Source organism: Petromyzon marinus, chromosome 2 (assembly GCF_048934315.1).
Source record: "Petromyzon marinus isolate PM22_M1 ecotype Great Lakes invasive population chromosome 2, UKy_Petmar_22M1.pri1.0, whole genome shotgun sequence".
Taxonomy (NCBI): Eukaryota; Metazoa; Chordata; class Hyperoartia; order Petromyzontiformes; family Petromyzontidae; genus Petromyzon; species Petromyzon marinus.
The window spans coordinates 9,389,042-9,402,268 of record NC_133668.1 but is presented as its reverse complement, the minus strand read 5'-3'; the positions used below and the strand labels follow the sequence as shown (position 1 = coordinate 9,402,268).

At 44.1% G+C, this 13,227-nt stretch overlaps 1 protein-coding gene across 3 annotated transcripts in view; it reads right to left on the bottom strand.

The window, feature by feature from the left end:
• Window positions 1-13,227, bottom strand: part of RECK (reversion inducing cysteine rich protein with kazal motifs) — a 121,560-nt gene that overhangs the window by 14,230 nt on the left and 94,103 nt on the right. For 2 of the 3 annotated variants that reach the window (XM_032964382.2, XM_076069481.1), the window contains 5 exons: window positions 9,780-9,998; window positions 8,614-8,799; window positions 7,770-7,898; window positions 7,378-7,549; window positions 6,396-6,591 (listed from right to left, as the gene is read on the bottom strand). In XM_032964382.2, the coding sequence (XP_032820273.1) occupies window positions 6,396-6,591; window positions 7,378-7,549; window positions 7,770-7,898; window positions 8,614-8,799; window positions 9,780-9,998 (902 nt within the window). The remainder of the gene's footprint in view (window positions 1-6,395; window positions 6,592-7,377; window positions 7,550-7,769; window positions 7,899-8,613; window positions 8,800-9,779; window positions 9,999-13,227) is intronic. The other variant, XM_032964391.2, reaches the window with a different exon arrangement.

Genomic DNA, 13,227 nt, shown 5'->3' with positions numbered 1-13,227 from the left:
TTCCAAGTATAATGTACTGGATTTCATTTTCATAGCATATATATATACTCCACGTCTTGAACCATCATTGGCTGTTACCCTCAGCGGCTTGTGTCACCTATTAGAATTCAGGTAAAAAGGACACCGAGCTAAAATACAATTCAAGATGCTTACACACCTTCTGGATTATTATCGAAATGTTGATATTGCTGCTCCCCATGCCTGTCCCACTGTTCAAAGACGTATGTGTGCCAAACAAACACTGGTGGAAGTAGAACTGGAAAACCAAACACCATTGTTCGCCGCACGTAACAAAAGCACATGGATAACTATTTTTTTCAATGTCAGTTTTAATATCAAATGTACTAACATGATAAACATGCTCCCGATCCCATCAGACCTCGGAAGCTAAGCAGGTTTTGAGCCTGTATAACGCTTAGAAGCGCAACCACCATGTTAACAGAAAAACACATTGGAGGGGGCGTTGTGGGCAATAAAGGACAGCGCAGCAAAATTCATTGTTGGTCTGTATTTCCCCGAACTTAATTTGCTTGCTAAGGCCACTGTTGGCAGAAGGGCCTGCACGAGAGTGAACTCTAGAGTGGTATTCGATCTACTCTTCCACATTGACCAGACATGTTGTAAAACAGGTGGGCGTACCCACACTTTACCCCACCACCACACTTAACTGCTGGGTAGACTTAGGTGGGGGCTGGGATTTGAGACACTTGATTCAACTAGATTGATTCAACAGTCACACCAGAAAGAGGTGGAAATGAACCAGCAGCTTCTGTATTGCAAGCACAAGCAAGTGTCCTTACTACCACGGCAACGCCATGTTTTTAAGAGTACATCTCTAACAGCAACAATAACCATTACCTAATGCCTTCCCCCGTGTATACTCATGTGAGTGCTGCTGTTGCTCTGTGCATTGAGTGTGACATCTGGAAACAAGCCTGGGCGGCAGTGTGGGGGCGCACACGTGGTCTTTATTGCTACCCCAACAAAAAAAAGTGTTCTGCCTGCAGGCTAGACGCCTCAACCCCAGCACAGCTGCTTTGCTGTGTGCATTTCCAACGGCTTCTTTTTGTTTAATTAGACATCTCTTGAATCATTTAACAGCTGCCATCATTGAGTCAAAGTGGGTTTTCCTTCAGTAATTATGAAACACACCAAAGTATAAACTTTTGCATTATATATATTTTACTCATTATATGTGGTGGTTTGAAGCACTTCCGAATATTAAAACAGGCCAAGGGATTTCATGTATTTATGGTTATCGTTGTGAATGGTTTTGATCCCTGACGCACACACCTTTAAAATAAGCACTATTTCATGGGACCTCCTTTGCCAGTACCAAAATATGAGAATAGGTTTTCCCCTTTGTTTCTGGCAACAAATCAAGTGTTAAGATGTTAAAACACCAAACTGAAACATTTTACAAGGAATCATGTCTGCATTAACCACAATACTTGTGGTCAGAATGCAAACAAAAAAACATACTCTGATAATAACTGCATTGTCTTCGAAACTGACTAGTTCATACCAGAGACAGCTTTATTTTGAGCCTAGTCTCAATGGTTTAAAGCTTTCGTGACTGCAATGATTCATCTTCTTTGGTTCTTTCGGTAAAGTCACGTAGAATGAGAATAAAATAATAAATTGATAAAATAAAATAACACAATTAAATTCTCACGACGTTTCGGTCACAACACAAGCGGCCTTCATCAGGTGAAGGGACGAGACTGTCTGGAGGACAGCGCTGGAGCGAACACAGCCAAGCTCAGACCGCGACCTTTAAGCTGTGTGAGAAGAACAGAGCGCCTTGACAAAGGAATTAGCATAGAATTTAGCATTGAAATAGCTGAGTGATTAGCTTGTGACTGGTCACAGAAATGGCTATGTTAAAATCAAAGCCTACACATCCACAGAGGCACCTAGTACAAATCAAACAGGAGAATTTAGCATTGAAATAGCTGAGTGGTTAGCTTGTGACTGGTCACAGAAATGGCTATGTTAAAGTCAAAGCCATCCACAGAGGCACCTAGTACAAATCAAACGGGAAAATTTAGCATTGAAATAACTGAGGGATTAGCTATGTCGACCAAATGTAGGGACAATTTGATTTCCAAATTCAATCACCTCTCCAACAAAAAATCGGATCCACACACCGAAAAGATAGACGTCAACAAAGTCGTAATTAATCGCAGTAACAGTTCCATTTCTGATGGTCTGAAATCCGTTTTAGATAAAGGTCTAAACTTTGCTGTCACACCGAGACACATACCGGTTAATGATATCATTGCCCATGTCGACATTGCACTGAAGGGCTTGAGTCACATCTCTGCAGACGTAGCAAGATCTGAAATCGCTGCAACCCTCAAAAACGCTAAGTTGCCACCTAGCAACATCAGCAAAGATGAACGCTTTGAATTATCTCAATTAAAAAAGAGAGATGATATTGTCGTCCTCTCAGCCGACAAGGGCAATGCCACTGTCATCATGGACAAAACAGAATATGACAACAAAATTCAAGAACTACTCAATGATGGCAGCTATACAAAAATAAAAAGAGATCCCACCAACAGCCTGGTTACCAAAACGAACAAAATAATATCTGATTCAACAGCATTAATTGATCAGACCAAACAGTTCTCGTTGAAACCCTCTGCTGCCAGACCACCAAGATTATATGGCCTTCCAAAGATACACAAAGAAGATACACCCCTTCGTCCCATCGTCTCTACTATCAACTCCCCCACCTATAAACTGGCACGTTTTCTTGCTGATATACTGCGACCTTTCACTGGAAAAAACACCTCTGCGGTACTAAATTCTACTCACCTGGTATCGACAATCAAAGGCATTTCCCTGTCCCCAGACGACCTGCTTGTCAGTTTTGATGTGGTGTCCTTGTTCACCAAAGTCCCGGTACCTGACACCATCGCTATCATTGAAGACCTGGTTCATCAAGTACTGCATACTGATGTACCCCCCCTGGTGAGACATTGCTTAACCAACACATACTTCACCTGGAATGGAACTTTCTACAAACAAACTGAGGGCACCCCAATGGGCTCCCCCCTATCTCCCGGTTGTAGCCAACGTATTCATGGAAAAATTTGAAACTGACGCCATCCAGACTGCCACTCTACGCCCGACCTTATGGAAGAGGTACGTGGATGACACTTTTGTCATCTGGCCACATGGCCAGCCTGCTCTAGACCAATTCCGCGACCACATCAATTCCATACACCCAGCCATCAGATTTACCATGGAGGTCGAAAAAGATGGCAAACTACCCTTTTTGGATGTCTTAATTAAAAAGAGACATGATGGTTCAATGAGCCACTCTGTCTACAGGAAAGCTACCCATACAGATGTTTACTTGAAACCGGATTCCCACTACCATCCATCCCAGAAGAACTCCCTCATCAAGACTCTATACCATAGAGCCCAATGCATTTCCGACCAGGAACACATTACCAGTGAACTCAAGCACGTACACAAGGCTCTCAGGGCTAATGGTTACTCCGACTACACAATCCGCAAAGTCATCACTCCAGTCATGAAGAAGGATCCTCTTGTGGAGCCACTCAAAACCATCACCTTACCCTACATTGCAGGGGTTACTAAAAAGATCTCCAAAATCCTGAATAAACACAAGATCCAGGTCCGATTCAACACAGTACATAAAATCCGTGATCGGGTTCCATCTGTAAAAGATGCTGTTCCAGACATACAGTACCCGGGCGTTTACAAACTAAAGTGCCTCTGTGGTAGTAGCTACATTGGAGAAACCAAACGACATATCTCGGACCGCATCCACGAACATAAAGCAGACTTGAAACACGGTAGAACGAACTCCTCTGCCGTGGCAGATCACTGTTATAATTCAGTGGGCTCACATGACATTGACTTCTCCAAGACGGAGGTTCTTTGCAAACCAACCGGCTACCATGAGAGATTCGTTCATGAGGCCATTCACATATACAAGCACAGAGACAATTTCAACCGAGAAGATGGATTCTGGCTTAGTAACCATTGGAAAGATGTTTTAAACCATTTCGGTTCTTAATTAATTGTATTTTACGATGACCTTCAGACCGCAGCTCTTTCGCTGGCATTGACTCTTAATACCTCTCACACCACGGTTAATGGTATGGTTTACAACATGGAGAAAACAGCGCCTCGCAGCTGTCTCTCTCCCCCTCCTCCGTTCCGACCATGGATGAACTCGTCCGTCTGAACGGGGCTCGTAGCTATCCGTGGTGCTAAACTTGAGGGTAAGAATCCACCCATTTTTTCGCCATATAGCATTGTGATATATAACGACTAATTGTTGGTAGCTTAGCTGATTGGAGAATATATAGAGTTTATTGATAACATTGAGGTAACTTATATTTTAGTTTTTTATTGGTTTACTATATAGCATTCATTATATAGTGTAGTGTATACCCAGTTACCGTTAATAGCTCAGCTTATTGAAGAATATATTGAGTACATTATTATATTGATGTAATTTAGACTTAGGTTTTTTTCACATCGGTTTACTATATGATTATCGAGTTGTTGCAGCCCCTTTGGCGTCCATGTACTAGGTGCCTCTGTAGATGTGTAGGCTTTGACTTTAACATAGCTATTTCTATGAAAAGTCACAAGCTAATCCCTCAGTTATTTCAATGCTAAATTCTCCTGTTTGATTTATACTAGGTGCCTCTGTGGATGTGTAGGCTTTGACTTTAACATAGCCATTTCTGTGACCAGTCACAAGCTAATCACTCAGCTATTTCAATGCTAAATTATCCTGTTTGATTTGTACTAGGTGCCTCTGTAGATGTGTAGGCTTTGACTTTAACATAACTATTTCTATGACCAGTCACAAGCTAATCCCTCAGTTATTTCAATGCTAAATTATCCTGTTTTATTTGTACTAGGTGCCTCTGTGGATGTGTAGGCTTTGACTTTAACATAGCCATTTCTGTGACCAGTCACAAGCTAATCACTCAGCTATTTCAATGCTAAATTCTCCTGTTTGATTTGTACTAGGTGCCTCTGTGGATGTGTAGGCTTTGACTTTAACATAACTACTTCTATGACCAGTCACAAGCTAATCCCTCAGTTATTTCAATGCTAAATTCTCCTGTTTGATTTGTACTAGGTGCCTCTGTGGATGTGTAGGCTTTGACTTTAACATAGCCATTTCTGTGACCAGTCACAAGCTAATCACTCAGCTATTTCAATGCTAAATTCTATGCTAATTCCTTTGTCAAGGCGCTCTGTTTCTTCTCACACAGCTTAAAGGTCGCGGTCTGAGCTTGGCTGTGTTCGCTCCAGCGCTGTCCTCCAGACAGTCTCGTCCCTTCACCTGATGAAGGCCGCTTGTGTTGTGGCCAAAACGTCGTGATAATTTAATTGTGTTATTTTATTTTATCAATTTATTATTTTATTCTCATTCTATGTGACTTTACCGAAAGAACCAAAGAAGGTAGTCTCAATGGTGTTAGACCAGAGGATGCCAAAAGGCATACAGCACAAAGACAAGCACTATCAGAGTAATGAGAGCTCGGGTTGAGCAGCTCTATCAGAGTAATGAGAGCTCGGGGTGAACAGGTCACCCTATTCTCATAAGCATTATTGTTTACCAAAAATTGTAAGTAAATAAAAAATACTCAATATGTGTATTGTGAGCCACCCATTTCTTTGTATGTTACTCAGCATGTTTAAAGTATGAAGAAGGACATACATGTTCCTCTTAGGTACCACATGGCATGTGCTTTTAAACTCGTGTGCTGTTATTCCATTTATCATTTACACTGCATTTTCGTGAACTATGTATCTGATTCAAGCTTTATCCATCGATTATATGCCACAGTATGCTTCCTTTATGAGCCTACCAGCTGGGTTTAGGAAGTGCAGAGTGGGAATACACTTTAAGAAAATGCATGCTAGTCAATGGATTGCAAGTAATGAATCTTCTCATACTTGCAGGGAGAACATCTTAAACTGCACTGGAACTACCTTGAAATGTTCACACAATATCTAAGCTGAACATTACAGAGGTATGAGACCAAAAAATTGTATGTGTGACAACTCTACAGCCATGATGTGAAACATACACTAATCTGGTCAGGAATGTGAACAATCACTGAGTTTAGTTACCATTTTTTTCACCAATTTTATTTTACTAATCCGATTCCAATAACATTTTGAGTGCCATTGCGCAGAAACCACGTTTAACAAACTACCATCACATCAGCTCACAACCGTTAAAAAGTAGACTGGGTGAAAAAGTATCATTCACTCCGAGAAAAATGCGTGTAATTCCTGACACAAGCAACCTGGGAACGTCAGGTCTTGTGTATGTTTTGTGTAAAAACGCTGAGGATTCAAACCTGCCAGCGATGGACACTCACTTGGCATGGTCCGGTGTAGGCCAGGGAACGCCCTCGTACGTAGAGGGCACACAGGGACGGGTGCTCCGTGTTGGTGGTGTCGCAGGCAGGCTCCTGGGGTTGCCCCTCACAGGCCGGTTGCCGGGAGAGACACTCAAACTGCTCGCAGCTGAACTGCTCTAGTGAGCTCAGGCACACCCTGCGTGTGGGCACGCACCTACAGCGCAAACGTCATACCGGAGAATCGAAAGGGGACTGATAAAGAAAAGCACCAAGCGCCGCGGTGCAACAATTGACACCAGGATTGGTAGAACCTGGTCGACTCAGTCCACCATACTGTGTTCAGCCACAAAACTTCTGGTGAAACCACCCCTCTGCGTATTCCTCACACTGCTCAACCTTGGAAAATTCCCTCCAATCATCTCTAGTCCAAATCTTATAGCCGTGTTCAATTCAATAAACGTGTAGTGGCATAGCACTGGCTGCTGGCAGGAAATGGGATCTGCGGCGTACGGCAGCCCTGACGTCAGCAGGCCAGGATAGATACGAGAGGGGGATCTAGGGGAAAGGTCAGAGAAGGGGCACACCAGGAACCCGCTGGTAGGTTCCAGAAAGGGGGCGTGGCCGGGGTGGAGCGAGGCCACGCTGACAGTATAAGAGGGGCCCCTGTAGGGGACCTGGGGGCTGTTGTTGGAGTGGGATCCCCATCGTGCTGCTGAAGCCTTCGTCACCGTTCTTCTCGTCGTCATCTCCATCTTCACCATCTCGGGGCGCCGCTAGTCAGGCAGCCTGCCAACTGTCCTGGCTGAGTAGCGTTGCCGACAATAGACGGACTAATTATTAAGAGTGTTAACCCCAATGGTGCTTGTTAATAAAAAAGTGCCTCCAAGTCTTATCGTCTCCGAGTTTGTTGGCGGTGGCCGCATGGCGATATTGGGCCTTTGGACCCTTGTGCTTAGCAACTACCAGAGATAGATAGATAAATAAACAACAAAGTTCTCACCGCTGGCCGGACGGGCAGGGGCTCGGGCTGCAGGGGTCGCGGGTAGCACACGTGCCATACTCAATCTCACTGTCCTGAAGGCCGGTGCAGCGGGCAATGCACGCGTTGGGGTACGTGCGTCCATTGATGGCGCACACGGGCACAAACTGGTCGGCGCAGTTACACGGCAGGCCTGGGGTGGGGCGGTGGGATGATCGATCTCGTATTTTACTTGTGCGTGTGCATATGTGTGTACACCCAACAATCTTTTGTAGGTGAAAAGCACAGGCCTAATTGTAAAAAAACTGAACTGCAGCATCGCCCCCTACCGGTGATTACATCCGTTTGTCAAACATAGCTCCTTCTTCATGAGAATAGCGTTACTAACCGAATGTAGTAGTTATTGTTATTACTGGAACCTGTGAAGCGCCGGCGATCCTCCTCACTGCTCTCTCCACTTAGGCACTGGCGCACGGAACAGCTCAGCTCGCCAGAGAAGCAGGAGCAGATGTTGCAGTCCACTCGGAAGTGTGTGCCGTGGCCTGTGGGGACGCGCGTACGCAGGCAAAAGTCAAGGTCTCGCACATTACACACACAAAGGTCGCCAATTTATCCTTATCGACCAAAGGGACGAGTGTTTGTTAGCGAGCCCCTCTTAAGATCAGCACAGCACAGAAGATGTATGGCCCCCCCACAACACCCCGCCCAGCCAACTATACCTCCCAAAATCTGATGTTTCATCAGTATTTTGACCAAATAACCTGGAGAGCACCACATTTAATCAGATCTCAGATGCTAAGCAATATTTAATCTCGTATTTGGATGGATGACCATTTTGCATAACAGGTCTAAAATGATGTGGGGCAGCAGTGGGCAGTACATCAAAATGTATTGTTATTCTGTACTTCTATGCTCTAACATCTACACTACACACCATCACCAATACAAACTAACCAGACATGGTAAAGTATGTTAAAATAACCCTCACAACCCAATAGCACAGGGAGGCAGTTGAATGATAAAAAAGGGCTATAAATTTAGACAAAGGGAGACCTTGGACAGCTTCAGAAACCACTTGCCACTGAAGTGCATAGTGGGAAATCAAACCCAGGCTGCTGTATTTACCACTGTGACATCAAGAAAGTGCTAGGGGAAGCCTTCATCTAGCAGTGGATTGATCATTGTTGATAATGATGATCGTGATGACCAAGGCAGTGTCTCCGTGATGGCAGAGTTCGTTTTGGGGGTCCTGCGTACTCTTGCGCTGTCCCCCGACGATGCAGGAGCGAGTGTCGAGGCAGGGCGTCTCGGCGCAGTCCTCGAGTCGCCCGCTCGTCCCGCACGAGCACAGGCGGTAGCAACCCACCTCGCCCGAGGCCACCGGCACCCGCACCATGCTGTCCTTCCGCACAAGGAAGTCAGATGCCTCTCCTAGCTTGCAGCCTATGCACAGGTAGAGGGGGTTGAGGGAGGGGGTTAGACGTGATGAAATGTTTAAATAGGAGGTGAGTGGAGATCACCTTCTGACAAGGAGCTCAGGACCCTATGGTCTATATCAATGGGCCCCAACATGGTGTACAAATGGCATTCGATGACAGTATCAAAAATTACCACTCATTATTTATATGCAATGCCGATGAAAATTTAGATTTATTTTTTGCATTCTGATAAATAATCATTTAGTCATATTATTATATTTTTTTACAGGTAAATCTCCGTTCTTTCGGCAAATTAATCAGGTGGTAGTTTAACCATGTGTAAAGACAGTACAGGGGACTAGCGGTCACAGGGGGTAATAACAGGGGCATTAGCAAAGGAAAAGACTCGGGGCCACAATGAGTAATGACAGGTTAATTGACATAGTAGTTACGGGGGGTAATGACAGGGGAATTAGCATGGGGAGAGACTAGGGGCCATAGAGGGTAATGACAGGTTAAGGGACAGACAGATGAACGATCTGGAGTCTACGAGAAGGATCGCGAATAGGGGTTGTGGCCAAGTGATAGAAGGGGGCAGGTGGAGATCAGGGACTGAGAGCAATTGAGAGGGTTAGAGAGACGGGACGTGGCCAAGGGTCAAGGGATGGCCACGCTGGGGATAAACGGGGTCGAGAGGAGAGGCTCGAGGCTGGTGTTGGAGTCGGGGTCTTTGCCTGTCAAGTGAACGTGTCTTCAATAAAGAATCATCACAACAGCAGTGTCTCCTGGAGTCATTACACATTTGTGAAAATAAGCATTGAAAATGTACATGCACAATAATTGAATTATTTGCTGTTCTTTACTCATCAAGGGCTCATGACTCAGGTGCCCACTTGACCACAAATGCCTGCAAGTAAACCATTTACTTAATCATAATTTTACGTAGATTAAAACTGAATCAACCACTTACAGGCCTCATCAGCCACTGTGTCCACAGCCTCTCACCTGGTACGCACAGGTAGGGCAGACAGTCCTGACCCGGCGTGCAGCCCTTGCGGTTCACCTCACACAGGTGACTCGTGGGACACGGGTTGGGGTTGCACGGGTGGACCACCTCCTCAGAGCTGACTCCAGACAAGACCCCACCATTGCCAGACGCCCCCGGCCCCCAACCTTTGCCCCCACCGCCACTGCCGCCACCACCGTTGTTGATGGATCCTGGGGCTGCGTGACCACAGCACAAAAAAGCGCACACGCGTGCAAAACCACACACACGCACACCGGGCTCACTTGAGACAAGCTTAATCGCAACACACACATCTGGGACACTGTTGTGATGCCACCATGCAAATTATGTATTGCATTTGCGAGATTAAAAAAATGTGTTTTGGCTTGGAAAATTCAGATTGACCACTACCTCATAGAAATATTTTCAAACATCATGGTATTAAATGTTAACTTGATGATAACGTATATGATGATGTAGCTCAGGTCAAAATTTTTAATATGACTATTTTGTATATTTTTATTAACAATTACTATTACACCATATGGTCTGGGATAAGTAGGTAAAACTTAATGCAAGGAGTGACCCAGGAAATTTCTGAGAGAGCAAGGGAGGACCCATGGCAAAACCCCAAACTCGCTGCCCACCCGAGGGAAATACAGGGCAAAGGGACAAGAATGTCCCTTGCCGTTTCACTCTGAATTAAACAAACCCTGGTGCCTGGAAAAATGAAACGTTCCAATGCCAACCGTGCATATGAACATTCTTAAGCATCCTGCCATTAAACATTAACTTTGGTGATATGATATATTGTTACATGAGAATACAGCAAATAGTCAGGAGGTTTTGGAATACTAGTTGAATGTTTTATTAACATCCACCTATCTATATGTAGATTAATAGCGCTGGCTGCTGACAGAAAGTGGTACTGACAGTGTATGGCAGTACACACGTCAGCAGGCGAAAGAAAATACGGGGGGAAAGACAACTAAGGGAAAAGCTCAGGAAGGGGTCCATCTGGAAGCCCCGGGAACCTGCTAGTAGGAGGTTCCAGAAGGGGGGTGTGGCCAAGGCAGAGCAAGGCCACGCCCGGAGCATAAGAGAGAGCCCTGAGAGAGAGCTCGGGGCTGTTGCTGAAAGTGGATCCCCTCGCCGCGCTGCTGTTCGTCACCATCTTCACCATAACTGTGCACCGTGAGCTAGACAGCCTGCCAACTGTACTAGCTAGATAGTGCCACCGACAGACGGTTGTGTGTATATTATATATAATTAGCGGGAAGTACCCAGCGTTGCCCGGGCGAAAAATACAGACACACATCGACTTACAAACACTTACAGACATTGACCCACACACACAAACACATCGCCTTACACACACACACATGTGGACTCACACACACACAGACATTGACTTTAGATACACACTAATGGAGTTACACACACATATCGATGTACACACATACAGCGACTCACACACACACCGACCTACACACACATATGGACTTACACACACACATATAGACTAAGACACACATACATGGACTTACACACACATGGACCCATGCACACACATCGACTTACACACTACTCACACACACAAATACATAGACTCACACACAACGCCCTACACACACACACATATGGACTCACACACACAGACATCTACTTTAGATAGACACACATGGAGTTACACACATACAGCAACTCACACACACACACATCGACTCACACACACACATCGACTCACACACACATACATAGACTCACACACACACCGACCTACACACACATATGGACTTACACACACACATATAGACTAAGACATACACACATGGACTTACACACACATGGACCCACGCACACACATCGACTTACACACACAAACATCTACTCACACACAAAAATACATAGACTCACACACACAACGCCCTACACACACACATATATTGACTCACACACACAGACATCGACTTTAGATACACACACATAGAGTTACATACACATATCGACGTACACACCCACATCGACTGACACACACACATATCGACTCACGCACACACATATCGACTCTGCCACACACATCGACTCACACACACTAACATCGACTCATACACACAGACACATCGAATCACACAAATCGATGCAGACACGCACACATGGACTTAGACAAGCACAGAAATATTTTAAAATGTACTAAATAAATTTTAAAATATTAGTTGTCTACACACACAGACCACTGCACACACATTGACTAACACACACACATATCGACTCACACATATCGACTCACACACACACTCATGGTCTCACATGCACACATGGACTTAGACACACATTATTATTTTAAAAATTTAGAAACCTATTTGTTAAATATTAGTTGTGCACAAACACACACCATGCACACACATTGACTAACACACACACACATCGACTGACACACAGACATCAACTCACGCACACACACATCGACTCACACATACATCGACTGATACACACACACACGGACGTACACACACACACACGGACGTACACACACACACAAAGTTATCTTTGTGTTTTTCGAAAAGGGTGGCCATCCTAAGGTGGTGCGTCAACTATTAGCTGATCATTAAAAGCATTGCTGCCCATTGAGTTACGTAGATACGGTCGTTAGAAGTATTTTAGTCATTCTTGTTGTTAATAGCCTAATTGTACTAATGAATTAATTGATGAAACTAAACATTTAGAAACATCTATGTTACGAATCTACACACTCACAGGGAGACTATTGTGTTAAAATATTTCTTTTGAACACAGAATCTTGCCCGCGAATTTATAGAAGCCTTAGCCAATTGATAAGCATTTGCTAGACAAGACATTTCGTTAATTGCGTAATCTTACCAATGAATTCATTGAGGTCTACTTTTGCTTTCGGGACATGTTTCTTTATTACTGTTCTTATGAATATTGTCTCATTCATTTTGAAAAAGTCTTTCCTATCGCCGTGATCATAAGGACTCTTTCCTATCGCCGTATATGATCACCTTACTCTGAAGAATAAGCCAATTGTCCTGTTACCCAGTTTAACAAACGTATCATTGAGGATTAAATGTACGGATCAATGAGGAGAACATCTCCAGGAGTAATGTGTTGACATTCCTAGCATAAGAGTTCGTATATTAGAGTGTTATGGTTTTTTTTAGATATTATAGTTGCTTAACACAGAAGAGTCTGAGTGGTGCCTTCCTAAGTTCATGCATAATAATCTTAATTATAAGAACTGTATCCTGCGGTGAGATCTGAATTTTGAGGCCTGACATAAAAACACTAAAACATAATCAGTAAAAGTTAAAGTGAGAATCATTGTATTATCCTGATTGATAAGACAACCCTAGACAACGAAGTCGAGCTTAATCAGCATACTTACACCACACTTGCATAACTTCATACAATTCAGTGTATTATCCC